This window comes from Opisthocomus hoazin, unplaced genomic scaffold (assembly GCF_030867145.1).
Source record: "Opisthocomus hoazin isolate bOpiHoa1 unplaced genomic scaffold, bOpiHoa1.hap1 HAP1_SCAFFOLD_181, whole genome shotgun sequence".
NCBI lineage: Eukaryota > Metazoa > Chordata > Aves > Opisthocomiformes > Opisthocomidae > Opisthocomus > Opisthocomus hoazin.
In genome coordinates, this window is record NW_027448943.1 from 44366 (window position 1) to 62932 (window position 18567).

The 18567-nt window shown below is 64.0% G+C and overlaps 1 protein-coding gene across 1 annotated transcript; it reads right to left on the minus strand.

Annotated features, from left to right (window-relative positions):
• Positions 1–1801: 1801 nt before the first annotated feature.
• On the minus strand, positions 1802–18055 carry LOC142359860 (uncharacterized). Its single transcript, XM_075412245.1, has 8 exons — positions 17979–18055; positions 17088–17197; positions 14437–14546; positions 13575–13765; positions 11215–11324; positions 5201–5310; positions 2555–2664; positions 1802–1883 (listed from the first exon to the last, which is right to left on the minus strand). The coding sequence occupies exons 1-7, from the start codon at positions 18053–18055 to the stop codon at positions 2596–2598; spliced, it is 777 nt and encodes a 258-aa protein (XP_075268360.1). The 3' UTR covers positions 1802–1883; positions 2555–2595.
• Between the last annotated feature and the right edge of the window lie 512 nt (positions 18056–18567).

Here is an 18567-nt window from a genome sequence, read left to right on the forward strand (position 1 = left end):
CCTCCTGCAGCCTGCCGCAGCGGCCGGCTCCAAGCTTCCCGTCCCACCACCCTCGGGCAGCCACCACGCACCCCCGCACCCGCTGGAGGGGAGCCCCCGCCTCACCGCTGGCCTCTCTGCTCCCCCGCCGCCCCGGCACCGAACACCAGCCCGCCGCCATGCTGCTCCGCCGCACCGCGCATGCGCCACGAGCCGACGGCGCGCCGGAGGGGCCACACTCTGAGCCGAACGCCGGGCTGCAGTACCGCGTTGCGGCCAGGGGGCGGCGGGGGCGGGGGCGGCGCCAGCGGGGCCGGGGGCGGTGCCAGCGGGGGCGAAGGCGGCGCCAGCGAGGGCGGGGGAGGCGCCAGCGGGGGCGGGGGCGGCGCCAGCGGGGGCGGGGGCGTCGCCAGCGGGGGCGGGGGCGTCGCCAGCGGGGGCGGGGGCGTCGCCAGCGGGGGCGGGGGCGTCGCCAGCGGGGGCGGGGGCGGCGCCTGCGGGGGCGGGGGCGGCGCCTGCGGGGCAGGGGGCGGCGCCTGCGGGGGCGGGGGCGGCGCCTGCGGGGGAGGGGGCGGCGCCAGCGGGGCAGGGGGCGGCGCCAGCGGGGCAGGGGGCGGCGCCAGCGGGGCAGGGGGCGGCGCCAGCGGGGCAGGGGGAGGCGCCAGCGGGGCAGGGGGCGGTGCCAGCGGGGCAGGGGGCGGCGCCAGCGGGGCAGGGGGCGGCGCCAGCGGGGCAGGGGGCGGCGCCCAGCGCCGGCTCCGGCTCCGAGCAGACCCCGACTCGCGGCTCCGACACGGCGCCGCACCCCCATCGCTCCTTGCCCCCGACACGGACCCCGCTCTCCCGGGGGCTTTTCCCCGGGACCCGCCGCTCCATCCAACCCCCCCCCCCCATACCCCGCGCTCACCTTCTCCCTCGCTGCAGCCGCAACCCGGCTATGGCTCCGCTCCTCCTTCGGCTCGCATCGGGCCCGGCACGGCAGCACCGGGCCCTCTACCGGCAGAGGGAGGGGCCGTCGCCATCAGCCCCGCTGCCCGCACCTGGGGCTCTTCCGGCCCCGGCCCACGGCTGGAGCCCACGATGCCGTCATTGGGCAAACACAAAGACTCTCTGAAGCCCTTTGGGCACTTCAGCAAGCAGGCAGGCGTTCCTTATTGCAGCGCCGGACACACAGGGCACGGCTCCTCCCAGCGCGCAAAGCACCTGCGCCACTCGAGCGGCAGTACCGAACTTTGCTCACCGGGTGGCAGCAGCGAGCTCTTGGACACGGCGCCACCGCGCATTGGCGCCGCCCGAGCCGCAGTACCGAACTTTGCTCACCGGGTGGCAGCAGCGAGCCCTTGGACACGGCGCCACCCGAGCCGCAGTACCGAACTTTGCTCACCGGGTGGCAGCAGCGATCGTACCGGCCCCTCCACGGCCACCCGCGCCACGGCAGCACCGGCCCCTCCACGGCCACCCGCGCCACGGCAGCACCGGGCCCTCCACCGGCACAGGGAGCGGCCGTCGCCATCAGCCCCGCTGCCCGCACCTGGGGCTCCCCCGGCCCCGGCCCACGGATGGACCCCGGCAGGAACAGGGGGCCGTCGCCCCAGCCCCACAGCCCGTCCCCTTCTCCCCTGGCCTCTGGCGCAGCCCCTCGTCCCGTGCAAACCAAGCACAAACGCAGCCGCCAGGGCAAAAGGGACCGCAGGTCTTTACTCAGTCACGCACCCAGCCAGTCCCGGGAGCCGCTCTGCTCCGGGGCTCGGGGCCCCCGACGCTCCCTCTGCCCCTCCGACACCTCGGCACTCCTTCCCGCAGCTGCGCCTGTTGATCCAGCGGCGAACAGTCCGTCCGTCGCCTCCCGGAGTGACGCGCTGCTCGGCAGAGGCTGCCAAAAATGAGGAGCAGGGTGCAGGCCACTACAAGAGAGGAGAAAAGTGACAGGTGGCTGGACAGCGGCGGTGGAACGAGAAAGCACCAAGCAGGGAAAGGGACGGCGAGAGAAGGACGGGGACAGGCAGTCCCACAGAGACGGAGAAAGAAGCAGCAGCAAGAGAGCAAGAGCGGCAGCAGAAAGAAGAAGAGGGAGCAGGACACAGACTGAAAATGAAGAACGGGGAGCAGGAAGGAGATGCAAAAAAAAACCCTGCAGCATGACAGAGGAAAAAAGAATAGCGGCAGGGACCTGGACAAAGAGAGATGAGGAAATAGAATAGAATAGACATGGAGAAAGCAGTAGATCTGTGACGTGCTACGGAGCCGAGAAGGAAGGCCTCGAATCAAGGGACGAGGAGGCAGACAGAGAGCACCAAAGACAGCAAAAGTACTGACAGGCTACAGAGTAGGAGGAAAGCAAAACTAGTAACCGGGAGCTGAACAGAAAGAGGGGAAGAAGGAAAAAAATGCCACGGGCTGCAGGGCAGAAAGAGGGAGGACCTAAAAGATGGGGACAAGTCAGAGACAGATGGAGAAAGAAGGTACACAAGAGCAGAAAAAAAAAATAATCGTAGCAGTGGGGGAAAGAGAGGGAGCCGGGGAGGGCCCAGGATGCACAAGAGGGGTGACAGGGCCCCGAGGGCCCACGACTCACCGCAGCTCTCACTCTCGGTGCTGCCGGGAGACTTTGACACTTCAGATGTTTCTCTCCCCTTCTCTCTTCCCTTCTTCTTCCGCAACTCCAATCGTTTGGCTCTCCTCCACCTGAGAGAAAATGCATGTGGCTGTCTTAGAGCTCATACGAGACGTGGCTTCCTAGACAAGAAGCCTCAGGAACAGGACAGAGAAAAAGAGAGAATATGATGAGTGGGAAGCAGAACACACGGATCGAGAGAGAACTTGAATCAGAGGAGTAAACAAGGCAGGAAAGAGAGATAAAGACAGGGAAGAAGCCACAAAAAAGGGCCTTTCTGGCCTCTACTCGCACCCCCCGGCCTCCTTTTTTTTCTGGCCTCTACTCTCGCCCCCAGCCTCCCACCCCTCTGCAGCCTCCCACCCCTTTCCGGCCTCCCTTTTTTTTCTGGCCTCTACTCTCGCCCCCGGCCTCCCACCCCTCTGCAGCCTCCCACCCCTTTCCGGCCTCCTTTTTTTTCCTGGCCTCTGCCCCCCCCCCCCCCGCCTCCCACCCCTCGATAGCCTCCTAACTCCCTTTTTGCTGGCCTCTACTTAATTCAGCTTCCCACCCCTCTGCAACCTCCTACCTCTTTCCAGCCTCCACTCCGCCCCCCCAGCTTCCCACCCTTTTTCAGCCTCCCACCACCGTCCCACGCAGTGCAGGACACACTGACAGAGAGAGAAAAAGGACAGGCAACAGGAAGAAACGTACTAAGAAACAAAGAAAGGGTCAGACGAAGAAGGGGGTGGGTGGTCAGGGTTGGAATCCCAACACAAACCAGCAAGGGGATAGAGGACAGACAGAGAGGAAGACAAGAACGGGCCGGGAAGCAGGAAGAGAAGGAGAGAAAGGCAAAAAGGGAGAGCCGGCTGCACAGGCAGGTACAGCAAGAAACGACCGGACAGGCAGCAGGATCGAGAAAGAGAGACAGAAAAACTGGGGACAGGAAGCAGGACAGAGGGACGGCGAGAGGAAACAAGGGCCAGGGAGCAGGACAGCGGTGGAAAAAGAGGCACTGGGGCAGTAGGACAGAAAGAGAAGGAAGAAAGGCCAGAACAAGGACGGGGAATAACAGCAAAGGGAAAGAGAAGGACAAGGAGCGGGACAGATTGTCAGAGAAAGACAGGGACAGGGAGCGGGACAAGGTGATACTGAGAGAGAAAAAGGGGACAAGGAGGCAGGACAAAGTGAAAGACAGGCACAAGTAAGAGACGGGGGAGCAGGACAGAGACGGAGGGGGAAAAGCCTCAGCTGGGCAGCAGGAGACAGAGGCAGAGAAGGGAAAAAACAGCACCGGGCTGAGGGACCCTGAGGGAGGAATTAAAAAACAAACACAGGGAGCAGGACAAAACGACAGAGAGAGAGAAAAGGGACAGAGCAGGACAGCGTTGGGGGGAGAAATGCGACCGTGACGGGCAGCGGGAGAGAGGTATGGAGAAAGAAAAAAAATACCGAGGAAGAGAGAAAGGAAACAAGGGACAGCGAGCTGCACAGGGGGATGGAGAAAGAAAGGATGGGAGAGGGAATGGCGCAGAGAGAGAAAGGCAGAAAAAACAGCAAGAGGAAGCAGGGCAAAAGGACAGCAAGAGGAAAAAGGAAAGGGACAGGGAGCTGGACAGAGATGGGAAAAAAAGCAGCGGGGACACACGAAAAGAGACAGAAAGAGAAGGGCACAAAAGGATAGATGAGGACAGCGGCAGGATGGAGACGCAGAACAAAACCTGGGACGGTCAACCTGGGTGGGCGGGGAGCGGGTCAGAGAGCCGGAGAAAGGAAAAACTCTGCTGTGGAGCAGCCGAGGGGGACGGAGAAAGAAAGACAGGGACGGGGAGCAGGGCAGAGAAACGGAGAGAGAAAATAAGCGATGGGGAGCAGGGCAGAGCACTAGGAAGAGGAAAATAAGACAAGGGAGAAGACCGAGGAGCTCAGAGAGAAAGAAGGGTCGAAAGGAAACGCCAGAGAGGTAGAGAAATCAAGAAATACAGGGACGAGGAGCCTTGCAGAGACGGAGCACGAAAATGTAGGGCCGGTGAGCGCGAAAGAGGGAGAGAGAGACGGGGGCAGGGGGAGGAGATGAAGAAGAAAGGAGAGATAAAGATGGCAACGGAGCGCAGGGGACACAGACAGAGAGAGAAAAAGGACAGTGAACAGGAAAAAAGGGACCGAGAAACAAAGAAAGGGTCAGATCTAGACAAAGAGACCAAGAAAGGGGCGGGGGGCGTGTGTGCAGGGAAACCCCAAAACAAACCAGCAAGGGGCTAGAGAACAGAGAGGGAGAGAAAGAGAAGAAAGGGCCATGAAGCAGGACAGAGAAGGAGAGAAAGGCAAAAAGGGAGAGCAAAAAGAGAGCCGGCTGGACAGGGAGGTACAGTAAGAAACGACCGGACAGCCAGCAGGACAGAGAAATAAAGACAGGGAGCCGGCTAGAGAAATTCTGAAGGGAGAAAAAGAGGGAGAGGGAGCAGAACACACACACAGACAGAAGACGGGAGGTACAGGGAAAGGAAAACAAAAGGAAAAAGAAAAAAAAAAAAAAAATCACAGCAGCGTGGGAGAGAGAAGGATCCAGGGGACAGCTCGGGACACAGAAGAGGGGCGACAGGGCCCCGAGGGCCCGCCACTCACCGCAGCTCTCGCTCTCCGCGCTCCCGGGAGACTCTGCCGCTTCAGACGCTTCTCCGTCCTGCTCTCCTCCATTCCTCTTCCGTAACTCCGGTCGCTTGGCTGTCCCCCACCTAAGACAAAACGTCCATGTCTCGCAGCTCTTACGAGACAAGGCTCCCTACGCACGCAGCCGCACTCGCGCGCTCCACAACCGGACCATGCTGCTGCTGGTGACACATACAGACCCTGCGGGGCACGCTGGCGGCCTGGCCTGCTGCGGGCTACCAAGAGGGAGCCTTCCTCACCCGCAGCGCCAGGCAGCTGCCAGCCAGGTGGCCTTCCATTTCTTCTTCTTCTTCAGCCTTCTCGGGACTCTCCAGCTTCAGCCGCGCCACCTCCTGCCCGCAGCCACTCAGCGCTCCGCCTCTCCCTTTTCGCCCCCACGCCGCCAGCACAGCGAGGCCCGGCACACGCAGCCCACACAAGCCTGGAGCGGGCGCAGCCAACGGCATCCCCAGGGCACGAACGGACAAACGCGTCCTCAGCGCAGCCCCTGCCACACATAAACAAGCAGCGGCGACCGCGTTCAGGGAGGCCGAGGCAGCCCGCACCACGGGCCTTGGGGGAGGCCGGGCGCTCCGGGACACAGGCTTCAGGGGACGTGAGGCAGCTGGGGGAGGCTGCGCGGGGCGAGCGGGGCCGGGGGAGCGCTGCCGACTTGGGGGGGGGGGGGGTGCCCGCCTCCTTCTCCCATTCCCTTCCGTCACCTCCCGCCTCTGGCCCCGGGGCTGCCCGCACCCGGCTCGCCTCCTGCAGCCTGCCGCAGCGGCCGGCTCCAAGCTTCCCGTCCCACCACCCTCGGGCAGCCACCACGCACCCCCGCACCCGCTGGAGGGGAGCCCCCGCCTCACCGCTGGCCTCTCTGCTCCCCCGCCGCCCCGGCACCGAACACCAGCCCGCCGCCATGCTGCTCCGCCGCACCGCGCATGCGCCACGAGCCGACGGCGCGCCGGAGGGGCCACACTCTGAGCCGAACGCCGGGCTGCAGTACCGCGTTGCGGCCAGGGGGCGGCGGGGGCGGGGGCGGCGCCAGCGGGGCCGGGGGCGGTGCCAGCGGGGGCGAAGGCGGCGCCAGCGAGGGCGGGGGAGGCGCCAGCGGGGGCGGGGGCGGCGCCGGCGGCGCCAGCGGGGGCGGGGGCGGCGCCAGCGGGGGCGGGGGCGTCGCCAGCGGGGGCGGGGGCGTCGCCAGCGGGGGCGGGGGCGTCGCCAGCGGGGGCGGGGGCGGCGCCTGCGGGGGCGGGGGCGGCGCCTGCGGGGGCGGGGGCGGCGCCTGCGGGGGCGGGGGCGGCGCCTGCGGGGCAGGGGGCGGCGCCTGCGGGGGCGGGGGCGGCGCCAGCGGGGGAGGGGGCGGCGCCAGCGGGGGAGGGGGCGGCGCCAGCGGGGGAGGGGGCGGCGCCAGCGGGGCAGGGGGCGGCGCCAGCGGGGCAGGGGGAGGCGCCAGCGGGGCAGGGGGCGGCGCCAGCGGGGCAGGGGGCGGCGCCAGCGGGGCAGGGGGCGGCGCCCAGCGCCGGCTCCGGCTCCGAGCAGACCCCGACTCGCGGCTCCGACACGGCGCCGCACCCCCATCGCTCCTTGCCCCCGACACGGACCCCGCTCTCCCGGGGGCTTTTCCCCGGGACCCGCCGCTCCATCCAACCCCCCCCCCCCATACCCCGCGCTCACCTTCTCCCTCGCTGCAGCCGCAACCCGGCTATGGCTCCGCTCCTCCTTCGGCTCGCATCGGGCCCGGCACGGCAGCACCGGGCCCTCTACCGGCAGAGGGAGGGGCCGTCGCCATCAGCCCCGCTGCCCGCACCTGGGGCTCTTCCGGCCCCGGCCCACGGCTGGAGCCCACGATGCCGTCATTGGGCAAACACAAAGACTCTCTGAAGCCCTTTGGGCACTTCAGCAAGCAGGCAGGCGTTCCTTATTGCAGCGCCGGACACACAGGGCACGGCTCCTCCCAGCGCGCAAAGCACCTGCGCCACTCGAGCGGCAGTACCGAACTTTGCTCACCGGGTGGCAGCAGCGAGCTCTTGGACACGGCGCCACCGCGCATTGGCGCCGCCCGAGCCGCAGTACCGAACTTTGCTCACCGGGTGGCAGCAGCGAGCCCTTGGACACGGCGCCACCCGAGCCGCAGTACCGAACTTTGCTCACCGGGTGGCAGCAGCGATCGTACCGGCCCCTCCACGGCCACCCGCGCCACGGCAGCACCGGCCCCTCCACGGCCACCCGCGCCACGGCAGCACCGGGCCCTCCACCGGCACAGGGAGCGGCCGTCGCCATCAGCCCCGCTGCCCGCACCTGGGGCTCCCCCGGCCCCGGCCCACGGATGGACCCCGGCAGGAACAGGGGGCCGTCGCCCCAGCCCCACAGCCCGTCCCCTTCTCCCCTGGCCTCTGGCGCAGCCCCTCGTCCCGTGCAAACCAAGCACAAACGCAGCCGCCAGGGCAAAAGGGACCGCAGGTCTTTACTCAGTCACGCACCCAGCCAGTCCCGGGAGCTGCTCTGCTCCGGGGCTCGGGGCCCCCGACGCTCCCTCTGCCCCTCCGACACCTCGGCACTCCTTCCCGCAGCTGCGCCCGTTGATCCAGCGGCGAACAGTCCGTCCGTCGCCTCCCGGAGCGACGCGCTGCTCGGCAGAGGCTGCCAAAAATGAGGAGCAGGGTGCAGGCCACTACAAGAGAGGAGAAAAGTGACAGGTGGCTGGACAGCGGCGGTGGAACGAGAAAGCACCAAGCAGGGAAAGGGACGGCGAGAGAAGGACGGGGACAGGCAGTCCCACAGAGACGGAGAAAGAAGCAGCAGCAAGAGAGCAAGAGCGGCAGCAGAAAGAAGAAGAGGGAGCAGGACACAGACCGAAAATGAAGAACGGGGAGCAGGAAGGAGATGCAAAAAAAAACCCTGCAGCATGACAGAGGAAAAAAGAATAGCGGCAGGGACCTGGACAAAGAGAGATGAGGAAATAGAATAGAATAGACATGGAGAAAGCAGTAGATCTGTGACGTGCTACGGAGCCGAGAAGGAAGGCCTCGAATCAAGGGACGAGGAGGCAGACAGAGAGCACCAAAGACAGCAAAAGTACTGACAGGCTACAGAGTAGGAGGAAAGCAAAACTAGTAACCGGGAGCTGAACAGAAAGAGGGGAAGAAGGAAAAAAATGCCACGGGCTGCAGGGCAGAAAGAGGGAGGACCTAAAAGATGGGGACAAGTCAGAGACAGATGGAGAAAGAAGGTACACAAGAGCAGAAAAAAAAAATAATCGTAGCAGTGGGGGAAAGAGAGGGAGCCGGGGAGGGCCCAGGATGCACAAGAGGGGTGACAGGGCCCCGAGGGCCCACGACTCACCGCAGCTCTCACTCTCGGTGCTGCCGGGAGACTTTGACACTTCAGATGTTTCTCTCCCCTTCTCTCTTCCCTTCTTCTTCCGCAACTCCAATCGTTTGGCTCTCCTCCACCTGAGAGAAAATGCATGTGGCTGTCTTAGAGCTCATACGAGACGTGGCTTCCTAGACAAGAAGCCTCAGGAACAGGACAGAGAAAAAGAGAGAATATGATGAGTGGGAAGCAGAACACACGGATCGAGAGAGAACTTGAATCAGAGGAGTAAACAAGGCAGGAAAGAGAGATAAAGACAGGGAAGAAGCCACAAAAAAGGGCCTTTCTGGCCTCTACTCGCACCCCCCGGCCTCCTTTTTTTTCTGGCCTCTACTCTCGCCCCCAGCCTCCCACCCCTCTGCAGCCTCCCACCCCTTTCCGGCCTCCCTTTTTTTTCTGGCCTCTACTCTCGCCCCCGGCCTCCCACCCCTCTGCAGCCTCCCACCCCTTTCCGGCCTCCTTTTTTTTCCTGGCCTCTGCCCCCCCCCCCCCGCCTCCCACCCCTCGATAGCCTCCTAACTCCCTTTTTGCTGGCCTCTACTTAATTCAGCTTCCCACCCCTCTGCAACCTCCTACCTCTTTCCAGCCTCCACTCCGCCCCCCCAGCTTCCCACCCTTTTTCAGCCTCCCACCACCGTCCCACGCAGTGCAGGACACACTGACAGAGAGAGAAAAAGGACAGGCAACAGGAAGAAACGTACTAAGAAACAAAGAAAGGGTCAGACGAAGAAGGGGGTGGGTGGTCAGGGTTGGAATCCCAACACAAACCAGCAAGGGGATAGAGGACAGACAGAGAGGAAGACAAGAACGGGCCGGGAAGCAGGAAGAGAAGGAGAGAAAGGCAAAAAGGGAGAGCCGGCTGCACAGGCAGGTACAGCAAGAAACGACCGGACAGGCAGCAGGATCGAGAAAGAGAGACAGAAAAACTGGGGACAGGAAGCAGGACAGAGGGACGGCGAGAGGAAACAAGGGCCAGGGAGCAGGACAGCGGTGGAAAAAGAGGCACTGGGGCAGTAGGACAGAAAGAGAAGGAAGAAAGGCCAGAACAAGGACGGGGAATAACAGCAAAGGGAAAGAGAAGGACAAGGAGCGGGACAGATTGTCAGAGAAAGACAGGGACAGGGAGCGGGACAAGGTGATACTGAGAGAGAAAAAGGGGACAAGGAGGCAGGACAAAGTGAAAGACAGGCACAAGTAAGAGACGGGGGAGCAGGACAGAGACGGAGGGGGAAAAGCCTCAGCTGGGCAGCAGGAGACAGAGGCAGAGAAGGGAAAAAACAGCACCGGGCTGAGGGACCCTGAGGGAGGAATTAAAAAACAAACACAGGGAGCAGGACAAAACGACAGAGAGAGAGAAAAGGGACAGAGCAGGACAGCGTTGGGGGGAGAAATGCGACCGTGACGGGCAGCGGGAGAGAGGTATGGAGAAAGAAAAAAAATACCGAGGAAGAGAGAAAGGAAACAAGGGACAGCGAGCTGCACAGGGGGATGGAGAAAGAAAGGATGGGAGAGGGAATGGCGCAGAGAGAGAAAGGCAGAAAAAACAGCAAGAGGAAGCAGGGCAAAAGGACAGCAAGAGGAAAAAGGAAAGGGACAGGGAGCTGGACAGAGATGGGAAAAAAAGCAGCGGGGACACACGAAAAGAGACAGAAAGAGAAGGGCACAAAAGGATAGATGAGGACAGCGGCAGGATGGAGACGCAGAACAAAACCTGGGACGGTCAACCTGGGTGGGCGGGGAGCGGGTCAGAGAGCCGGAGAAAGGAAAAACTCTGCTGTGGAGCAGCCGAGGGGGACGGAGAAAGAAAGACAGGGACGGGGAGCAGGGCAGAGAAACGGAGAGAGAAAATAAGCGATGGGGAGCAGGGCAGAGCACTAGGAAGAGGAAAATAAGACAAGGGAGAAGACCGAGAAGCTCAGAGAGAAAGAAGGGTCGAAAGGAAACGCCAGAGAGGTAGAGAAATCAAGAAATACAGGGACGAGGAGCCTTGCAGAGACGGAGCACGAAAATGTAGGGCCGGTGAGCGCGAAAGAGGGAGAGAGAGACGGGGGCAGGGGGAGGAGATGAAGAAGAAAGGAGAGATAAAGATGGCAACGGAGCGCAGGGGACACAGACAGAGAGAGAAAAAGGACAGTGAACAGGAAAAAAGGGACCGAGAAACAAAGAAAGGGTCAGATCTAGACAAAGAGACCAAGAAAGGGGCGGGGGGCGTGTGTGCAGGGAAACCCCAAAACAAACCAGCAAGGGGCTAGAGAACAGAGAGGGAGAGAAAGAGAAGAAAGGGCCATGAAGCAGGACAGAGAAGGAGAGAAAGGCAAAAAGGGAGAGCAAAAAGAGAGCCGGCTGGACAGGGAGGTACAGTAAGAAACGACCGGACAGCCAGCAGGACAGAGAAATAAAGACAGGGAGCCGGCTAGAGAAATTCTGAAGGGAGAAAAAGAGGGAGAGGGAGCAGAACACACACACAGACAGAAGACGGGAGGTACAGGGAAAGGAAAACAAAAGGAAAAAGAAAAAAAAAAAAAAAATCACAGCAGCGTGGGAGAGAGAAGGATCCAGGGGACAGCTCGGGACACAGAAGAGGGGCGACAGGGCCCCGAGGGCCCGCCACTCACCGCAGCTCTCGCTCTCCGCGCTCCCGGGAGACTCTGCCGCTTCAGACGCTTCTCCGTCCTGCTCTCCTCCATTCCTCTTCCGTAACTCCGGTCGCTTGGCTGTCCCCCACCTAAGACAAAACGTCCATGTCTCGCAGCTCTTACGAGACAAGGCTCCCTACGCACGCAGCCGCACTCGCGCGCTCCACAACCGGACCATGCTGCTGCTGGTGACACATACAGACCCTGCGGGGCACGCTGGCGGCCTGGCCTGCTGCGGGCTACCAAGAGGGAGCCTTCCTCACCCGCAGCGCCAGGCAGCTGCCAGCCAGGTGGCCTTCCATTTCTTCTTCTTCTTCAGCCTTCTCGGGACTCTCCAGCTTCAGCCGCGCCACCTCCTGCCCGCAGCCACTCAGCGCTCCGCCTCTCCCTTTTCGCCCCCACGCCGCCAGCACAGCGAGGCCCGGCACACGCAGCCCACACAAGCCTGGAGCGGGCGCAGCCAACGGCATCCCCAGGGCACGAACGGACAAACGCGTCCTCAGCGCAGCCCCTGCCACACATAAACAAGCAGCGGCGACCGCGTTCAGGGAGGCCGAGGCAGCCCGCACCACGGGCCTTGGGGGAGGCCGGGCGCTCCGGGACACAGGCTTCAGGGGACGTGAGGCAGCTGGGGGAGGCTGCGCGGGGCGAGTGGGGCCGGGGGAGCACTGCCGACTTGGGGGGGGGGGGGGGTGCCCGCCTCCTTCTCCCATTCTCTTCCGTCACCTCCCGCCTCTGGCCCCGGGGCTGCCCGCACCCGGCTCGCCTCCTGCAGCCTGCCGCAGCGGCCGGCTCCAAGCTTCCCGTCCCACCACCCTCGGGCAGCCACCACGCACCCCCGCACCCGCTGGAGGGGAGCCCCCGCCTCACCGCTGGCCTCTCTGCTCCCCCGCCGCCCCGGCACCGAACACCAGCCCGCCGCCATGCTGCTCCGCCGCACCGCGCATGCGCCACGAGCCGACGGCGCGCCGGAGGGGCCACACTCTGAGCCGAACGCCGGGCTGCAGTACCGCGTTGCGGCCAGGGGGCGGCGGGGGCGGGGGCGGCGCCAGCGGGGCCGGGGGCGGTGCCAGCGGGGGCGAAGGCGGCGCCAGCGAGGGCGGGGGCGGCGCCAGCGGGGGCGGGGGCGGCGCCGGCGGCGCCAGCGGGGGCGGGGGCGTCGCCAGCGGGGCAGGGGGCGGCGCCAGCGGGGCAGGGGGCGGCGCCAGCGGGGCAGGGGGCGGCGCCAGCGGGGCAGGGGGCGGCGCCAGCGGGGCAGGGGGCGGCGCCAGCGGGGCAGGGGGCGGCGCCAGCGGGGCAGGGGGCGGCGCCCAGCGCCGGCTCCGGCTCCGAGCAGACCCCGACTCGCGGCTCCGACACGGCGCCGCACCCCCATCGCTCCTTGCCCCCGACACGGACCCCGCTCTCCCGGGGCTTTTCCCCGGGACCCGCCGCTCCATCCAACCCCCCCCCCCATACCCCGCGCTCACCTTCTCCCTCGCTGCAGCCGCAACCCGGCTATGGCTCCGCTCCTCCTTCGGCTCGCATCGGGCCCGGCACGGCAGCACCGGGCCCTCTACCGGCAGAGGGAGGGGCCGTCGCCATCAGCCCCGCTGCCCGCACCTGGGGCTCTTCCGGCCCCGGCCCACGGCTGGAGCCCACGATGCCGTCATTGGGCAAACACAAAGACTCTCTGAAGCCCTTTGGGCACTTCAGCAAGCAGGCAGGCGTTCCTTATTGCAGCGCCGGACACACAGGGCACGGCTCCTCCCAGCGCGCAAAGCACCTGCGCCACTCGAGCGGCAGTACCGAACTTTGCTCACCGGGTGGCAGCAGCGAGCTCTTGGACACGGCGCCACCGCGCATTGGCGCCGCCCGAGCCGCAGTACCGAACTTTGCTCACCGGGTGGCAGCAGCGAGCCCTTGGACACGGCGCCACCCGAGCCGCAGTACCGAACTTTGCTCACCGGGTGGCAGCAGCGAGCCCTTGGACACGGCGCCGCCCGAGCCGCAGTACCGAACTTTGCTCACCGGGTGGCAGCAGCGATCGTACCGGCCCCTCCACGGCCACCCGCGCCACGGCAGCACCGGCCCCTCCACGGCCACCCGCGCCACGGCAGCACCGGGCCCTCCACCGGCACAGGGAGCGGCCGTCGCCATCAGCCCCGCTGCCCGCACCTGGGGCTCCCCCGGCCCCGGCCCACGGATGGACCCCGGCAGGAACAGGGGGCCGTCGCCCCAGCCCCACAGCCCGTCCCCTTCTCCCCTGGCCTCTGGCGCAGCCCCTCGTCCCGTGCAAACCAAGCACAAACGCAGCCGCCAGGGCAAAAGGGACCGCAGGTCTTTACTCAGTCACGCACCCAGCCAGTCCCGGGAGCCGCTCTGCTCCGGGGCTCGGGGCCCCCGACGCTCCCTCTGCCCCTCCGACACCTCGGCACTCCTTCCCGCAGCTGCGCCTGTTGATCCAGCGGCGAACAGTCCGTCCGTCGCCTCCCGGAGCGACGCGCTGCTCGGCAGAGGCTGCCAAAAATGAGGAGCAGGGTGCAGGCCACTACAAGAGAGGAGAAAAGTGACAGGTGGCTGGACAGCGGCGGTGGAACGAGAAAGCACCAAGCAGGGAAAGGGACGGCGAGAGAAGGACGGGGACAGGCAGTCCCACAGAGACGGAGAAAGAAGCAGCAGCAAGAGAGCAAGAGCGGCAGCAGAAAGAAGAAGAGGGAGCAGGACACAGACTGAAAATGAAGAACGGGGAGCAGGAAGGAGATGCAAAAAAAAACCCTGCAGCATGACAGAGGAAAAAAGAATAGCGGCAGGGACCTGGACAAAGAGAGATGAGGAAATAGAATAGAATAGACATGGAGAAAGCAGTAGATCTGTGACGTGCTACGGAGCCGAGAAGGAAGGCCTCGAATCAAGGGACGAGGAGGCAGACAGAGAGCACCAAAGACAGCAAAAGTACTGACAGGCTACAGAGTAGGAGGAAAGCAAAACTAGTAACCGGGAGCTGAACAGAAAGAGGGGAAGAAGGAAAAAAATGCCACGGGCTGCAGGGCAGAAAGAGGGAGGACCTAAAAGATGGGGACAAGTCAGAGACAGATGGAGAAAGAAGGTACACAAGAGCAGAAAAAAAAAATAATCGTAGCAGTGGGGGAAAGAGAGGGAGCCGGGGAGGGCCCAGGATGCAGAAGAGGGGTGACAGGGCCCCGAGGGCCCACGACTCACCTCAGCTCTCACTCTCGGTGCTGCCGGGAGACTTTGACACTTCAGATGTTTCTCTCCCCTTCTCTCTTCCCTTCTTCTTCCGCAACTCCAATCGTTTGGCTCTCCTGCACCTGAGAGAAAATGCATGTGGCTGTCTTAGAGCTCATACGAGACGTGGCTTCCTAGACAAGAAGCCTCAGGAACAGGACAGAGAAAAAGAGAGAATATGATGAGTGGGAAGCAGAACACACGGATCGAGAGAGAACTTGAATCAGAGGAGTAAACAAGGCAGGAAAGAGAGATAAAGACAGGGAAGAAGCCACAAAAAAGGGCCTTTCTGGCCTCTACTCGCACCCCCCGGCCTCCTTTTTTTTCTGGCCTCTACTCTCGCCCCCAGCCTCCCACCCCTCTGCAGCCTCCCACCCCTTTCCGGCCTCCCTTTTTTTTCTGGCCTCTACTCTCGCCCCCGGCCTCCCACCCCTCTGCAGCCTCCCACCCCTTTCCGGCCTCCTTTTTTTTCCTGGCCTCTGCCCCCCCCCCCCCCCCCGCCTCCCACCCCTCGATAGCCTCCTAACTCCCTTTTTGCTGGCCTCTACTTAATTCAGCTTCCCACCCCTCTGCAACCTCCTACCTCTTTCCAGCCTCCACTCCGCCCCCCCAGCTTCCCACCCTTTTTCAGCCTCCCACCACCGTCCCACGCAGTGCAGGACACACTGACAGAGAGAGAAAAAGGACAGGCAACAGGAAGAAACGTACTAAGAAACAAAGAAAGGGTCAGACGAAGAAGGGGGTGGGTGGTCAGGGTTGGAATCCCAACACAAACCAGCAAGGGGATAGAGGACAGACAGAGAGGAAGACAAGAACGGGCCGGGAAGCAGGAAGAGAAGGAGAGAAAGGCAAAAAGGGAGAGCCGGCTGCACAGGCAGGTACAGCAAGAAACGACCGGACAGGCAGCAGGATCGAGAAAGAGAGACAGAAAAACTGGGGACAGGAAGCAGGACAGAGGGACGGCGAGAGGAAACAAGGGCCAGGGAGCAGGACAGCGGTGGAAAAAGAGGCACTGGGGCAGTAGGACAGAAAGAGAAGGAAGAAAGGCCAGAACAAGTACGGGGAATAACAGCAAAGGGAAAGAGAAGGACAAGGAGCGGGACAGATTGTCAGAGAAAGACAGGGACAGGGAGCGGGACAAGGTGATACTGAGAGAGAAAAAGGGGACAAGGAGGCAGGACAAAGTGAAAGACAGGCACAAGTAAGAGACGGGGGAGCAGGACAGAGACGGAGGGGGAAAAGCCTCAGCTGGGCAGCAGGAGACAGAGGCGGAGAAGGGAAAAAACAGCACCGGGCTGAGGGACCCTGAGGGAGGAATTAAAAAACAAACACAGGGAGCAGGACAAAACGACAGAGAGAGAGAAAAGGGACAGAGCAGGACAGCGTTGGGGGGAGAAATGCGACCGTGACGGGCAGCGGGAGAGAGGTATGGAGAAAGAAAAAAAATACCGAGGAAGAGAGAAAGGAAACAAGGGACAGCGAGCTGCACAGGGGGATCGAGAAAGAAAGGATGGGAGAGGGAATGGCGCAGAGAGAGAAAGGCAGAAAAAACAGCAAGAGGAAGCAGGGCAAAAGGACAGCAAGAGGAAAAAGGAAAGGGACAGGGAGCTGGACAGAGATGGGAAAAAAAGCAGCGGGGACACACGAAAAGAGACAGAAAGAGAAGGGCACAAAAGGATAGATGAGGACAGCGGCAGGATGGAGACGCAGAACAAAACCTGGGACGGTCAACCTGGGTGGGCGGGGAGCGGGTCAGAGAGCCGGAGAAAGGAAAAACTCTGCTGTGGAGCAGCCGAGGGGGACGGAGAAAGAAAGACAGGGACGGGGAGCAGGGCAGAGAAACGGAGAGAGAAAATAAGCGATGGGGAGCAGGGCAGAGCACTAGGAAGAGGAAAATAAGACAAGGGAGAAGACCGAGAAGCTCAGAGAGAAAGAAGGGTCGAAAGGAAACGCCAGAGAGGTAGAGAAATCAAGAAATACAGGGATGAGGAGCCTTGCAGAGACGGAGCACGAAAATGTAGGGCCGGTGAGCGCGAAAGAGGGAGAGAGAGACGGGGGCAGGGGGAGGAGATGAAGAAGAAAGGAGAGATAAAGATGGCAACGGAGCGCAGGGGACACAGACAGAGAGAGAAAAAGGACAGTGAACAGGAAAAAAGGGACCGAGAAACAAAGAAAGGGTCAGATCTAGACAAAGAGACCAAGAAAGGGGCGGGGGGCGTGTGTGCAGGGAAACCCCAAAACAAACCAGCAAGGGGCTAGAGAACAGAGAGGGAGAGAAAGAGAAGAAAGGGCCATGAAGCAGGACAGAGAAGGAGAGAAAGGCAAAAAGGGAGAGCAAAAAGAGAGCCGGCTGGACAGGGAGGTACAGTAAGAAACGACCGGACAGCCAGCAGGACAGAGAAATAAAGACAGGGAGCCGGCTAGAGAAATTCTGAAGGGAGAAAAAGAGGGAGAGGGAGCAGAACACACACACAGACAGAAGACGGGAGGTACAGGGAAAGGAAAACAAAAGGAAAAAGAAAAAAAAAAAAAAAAAATCACAGCAGCGTGGGAGAGAGAAGGATCCAGGGGACAGCTCGGGACACAGAAGAGGGGCGACAGGGCCCCGAGGGCCCACCACTCACCGCAGCTCTCGCTCTCCGCGCTCCCGGGAGACTCTGCCGCTTCAGACGCTTCTCCGTCCTGCTCTCCTCCATTCCTCTTCCGTAACTCCGGTCGCTTGGCTGTCCCCCACCTAAGACAAAACGTCCATGTCTCGCAGCTCTTACGAGACAAGGCTCCCTACGCACGCAGCCGCACTCGCGCGCTCCACAACCGGACCATGCTGCTGCTGGTGACACATACAGACCCTGCGGGGCACGCTGGCGGCCTGGCCTGCTGCGGGCTACCAAGAGGGAGCCTTCCTCACCCGCAGCGCCAGGCAGCTGCCAGCCAGGTGGCCTTCCATTTCTTCTTCTTCTTCAGCCTTCTCGGGACTCTCCAGCTTCAGCCGCGCCACCTCCTGCCCGCAGCCACTCAGCGCTCCGCCTCTCCCTTTTCGCCCCCACGCCGCCAGCACAGCGAGGCCCGGCACACGCAGCCCACACAAGCCTGGAGCGGGCGCAGCCAACGGCATCCCCAGGGCACGAACGGACAAACGCGTCCTCAGCGCAGCCCCTGCCACACATAAACAAGCAGCGGCGACCGCGTTCAGGGAGGCCGAGGCAGCCCGCACCACGGGCCTTGGGGGAGGCCGGGCGCTCCGGGACACAGGCTTCAGGGGACGTGAGGCAGCTGGGGGAGGCTGCGCGGGGCGAGCGGGGCCGGGGGAGCACTGCCGACTTGGGGGGGGGGGGGGGTGCCCGCCTCCTTCTCCCATTCCCTTCCGTCACCTCCCGCCTCTGGCCCCGGGGCTGCCCGCACCCGGCTCGCCTCCTGCAGCCTGCCGCAGCGGCCGGCTCCAAGCTTCCCGTCCCACCACCCTCGGGCAGCCACCACGCACCCCCGCACCCGCTGGAGGGGAGCCCCCGCCTCACCGCTGGCCTCTCTGCTCCCCCGCCGCCCCGGCACCGAACACCAGCCCGCCGCCATGCTGCTCCGCCGCACCGCGCATGCGCCACGAGCCGACGGCGCGCCGGAGGGGCCACACTCTGAGCCGAACGCCGGGCTGCAGTACCGCGTTGCGGCCAGGGGGCGGCGGGGGCGGGGGCGGCGCCAGCGGGGCCGGGGGCGGTGCCAGCGGGGGCGAAGGCGGCGCCAGCGAGGGCGGGGGAGGCGCCAGCGGGGGCGGGGGCGGCGCCGGCGGCGCCAGCGGGGGCGGGGGCGGCGCCAGCGGGGGCGGGGGCGTCGCCAGCGGGGGCGGGGGCGTCGCCAGCGGGGGCGGGGGCGTCGCCAGCGGGGGCGGGGGCGTCGCCAGCGGGGGCGGGGGCGGCGCCTGCGGGGGCGGGGGCGGCGCCTGCGGGGCAGGGGGCGGCGCCTGCGGGGCAGGGGGCGGCGCCTGCGGGGGCGGGGGCGGCGCCTGCGGGGGAGGGGGCGGCGCCAGCGGGGGAGGGGGCGGCGCCAGCGGGGGAGGGGGCGGCGCCAGCGGGGCAGGGGGCGGCGCCAGCGGGGCAGGGGGCGGCGCCA

Excerpts from the sequence above, each read along its gene's own strand:
- LOC142359860 (XM_075412245.1), bottom strand. The coding sequence starts at position 18,055 with ATGCGCGGTGCGGCGGAGCAGCATGGCGGCGGGCTGGTGTTCGGTGCC. Across the intron at positions 17,198-17,978 it reads GGGGAGCAGAGAGGCCAGCG|GTGGGGGACAGCCAAGCGAC; the intron begins GTGAGGCGGGGG and ends GTTTTGTCTTAG. Across the intron at positions 5,311-11,214 it reads CGCGGAGAGCGAGAGCTGCG|GTGGGGGACAGCCAAGCGAC; the intron begins GTGAGTGGCGGG and ends GTTTTGTCTTAG.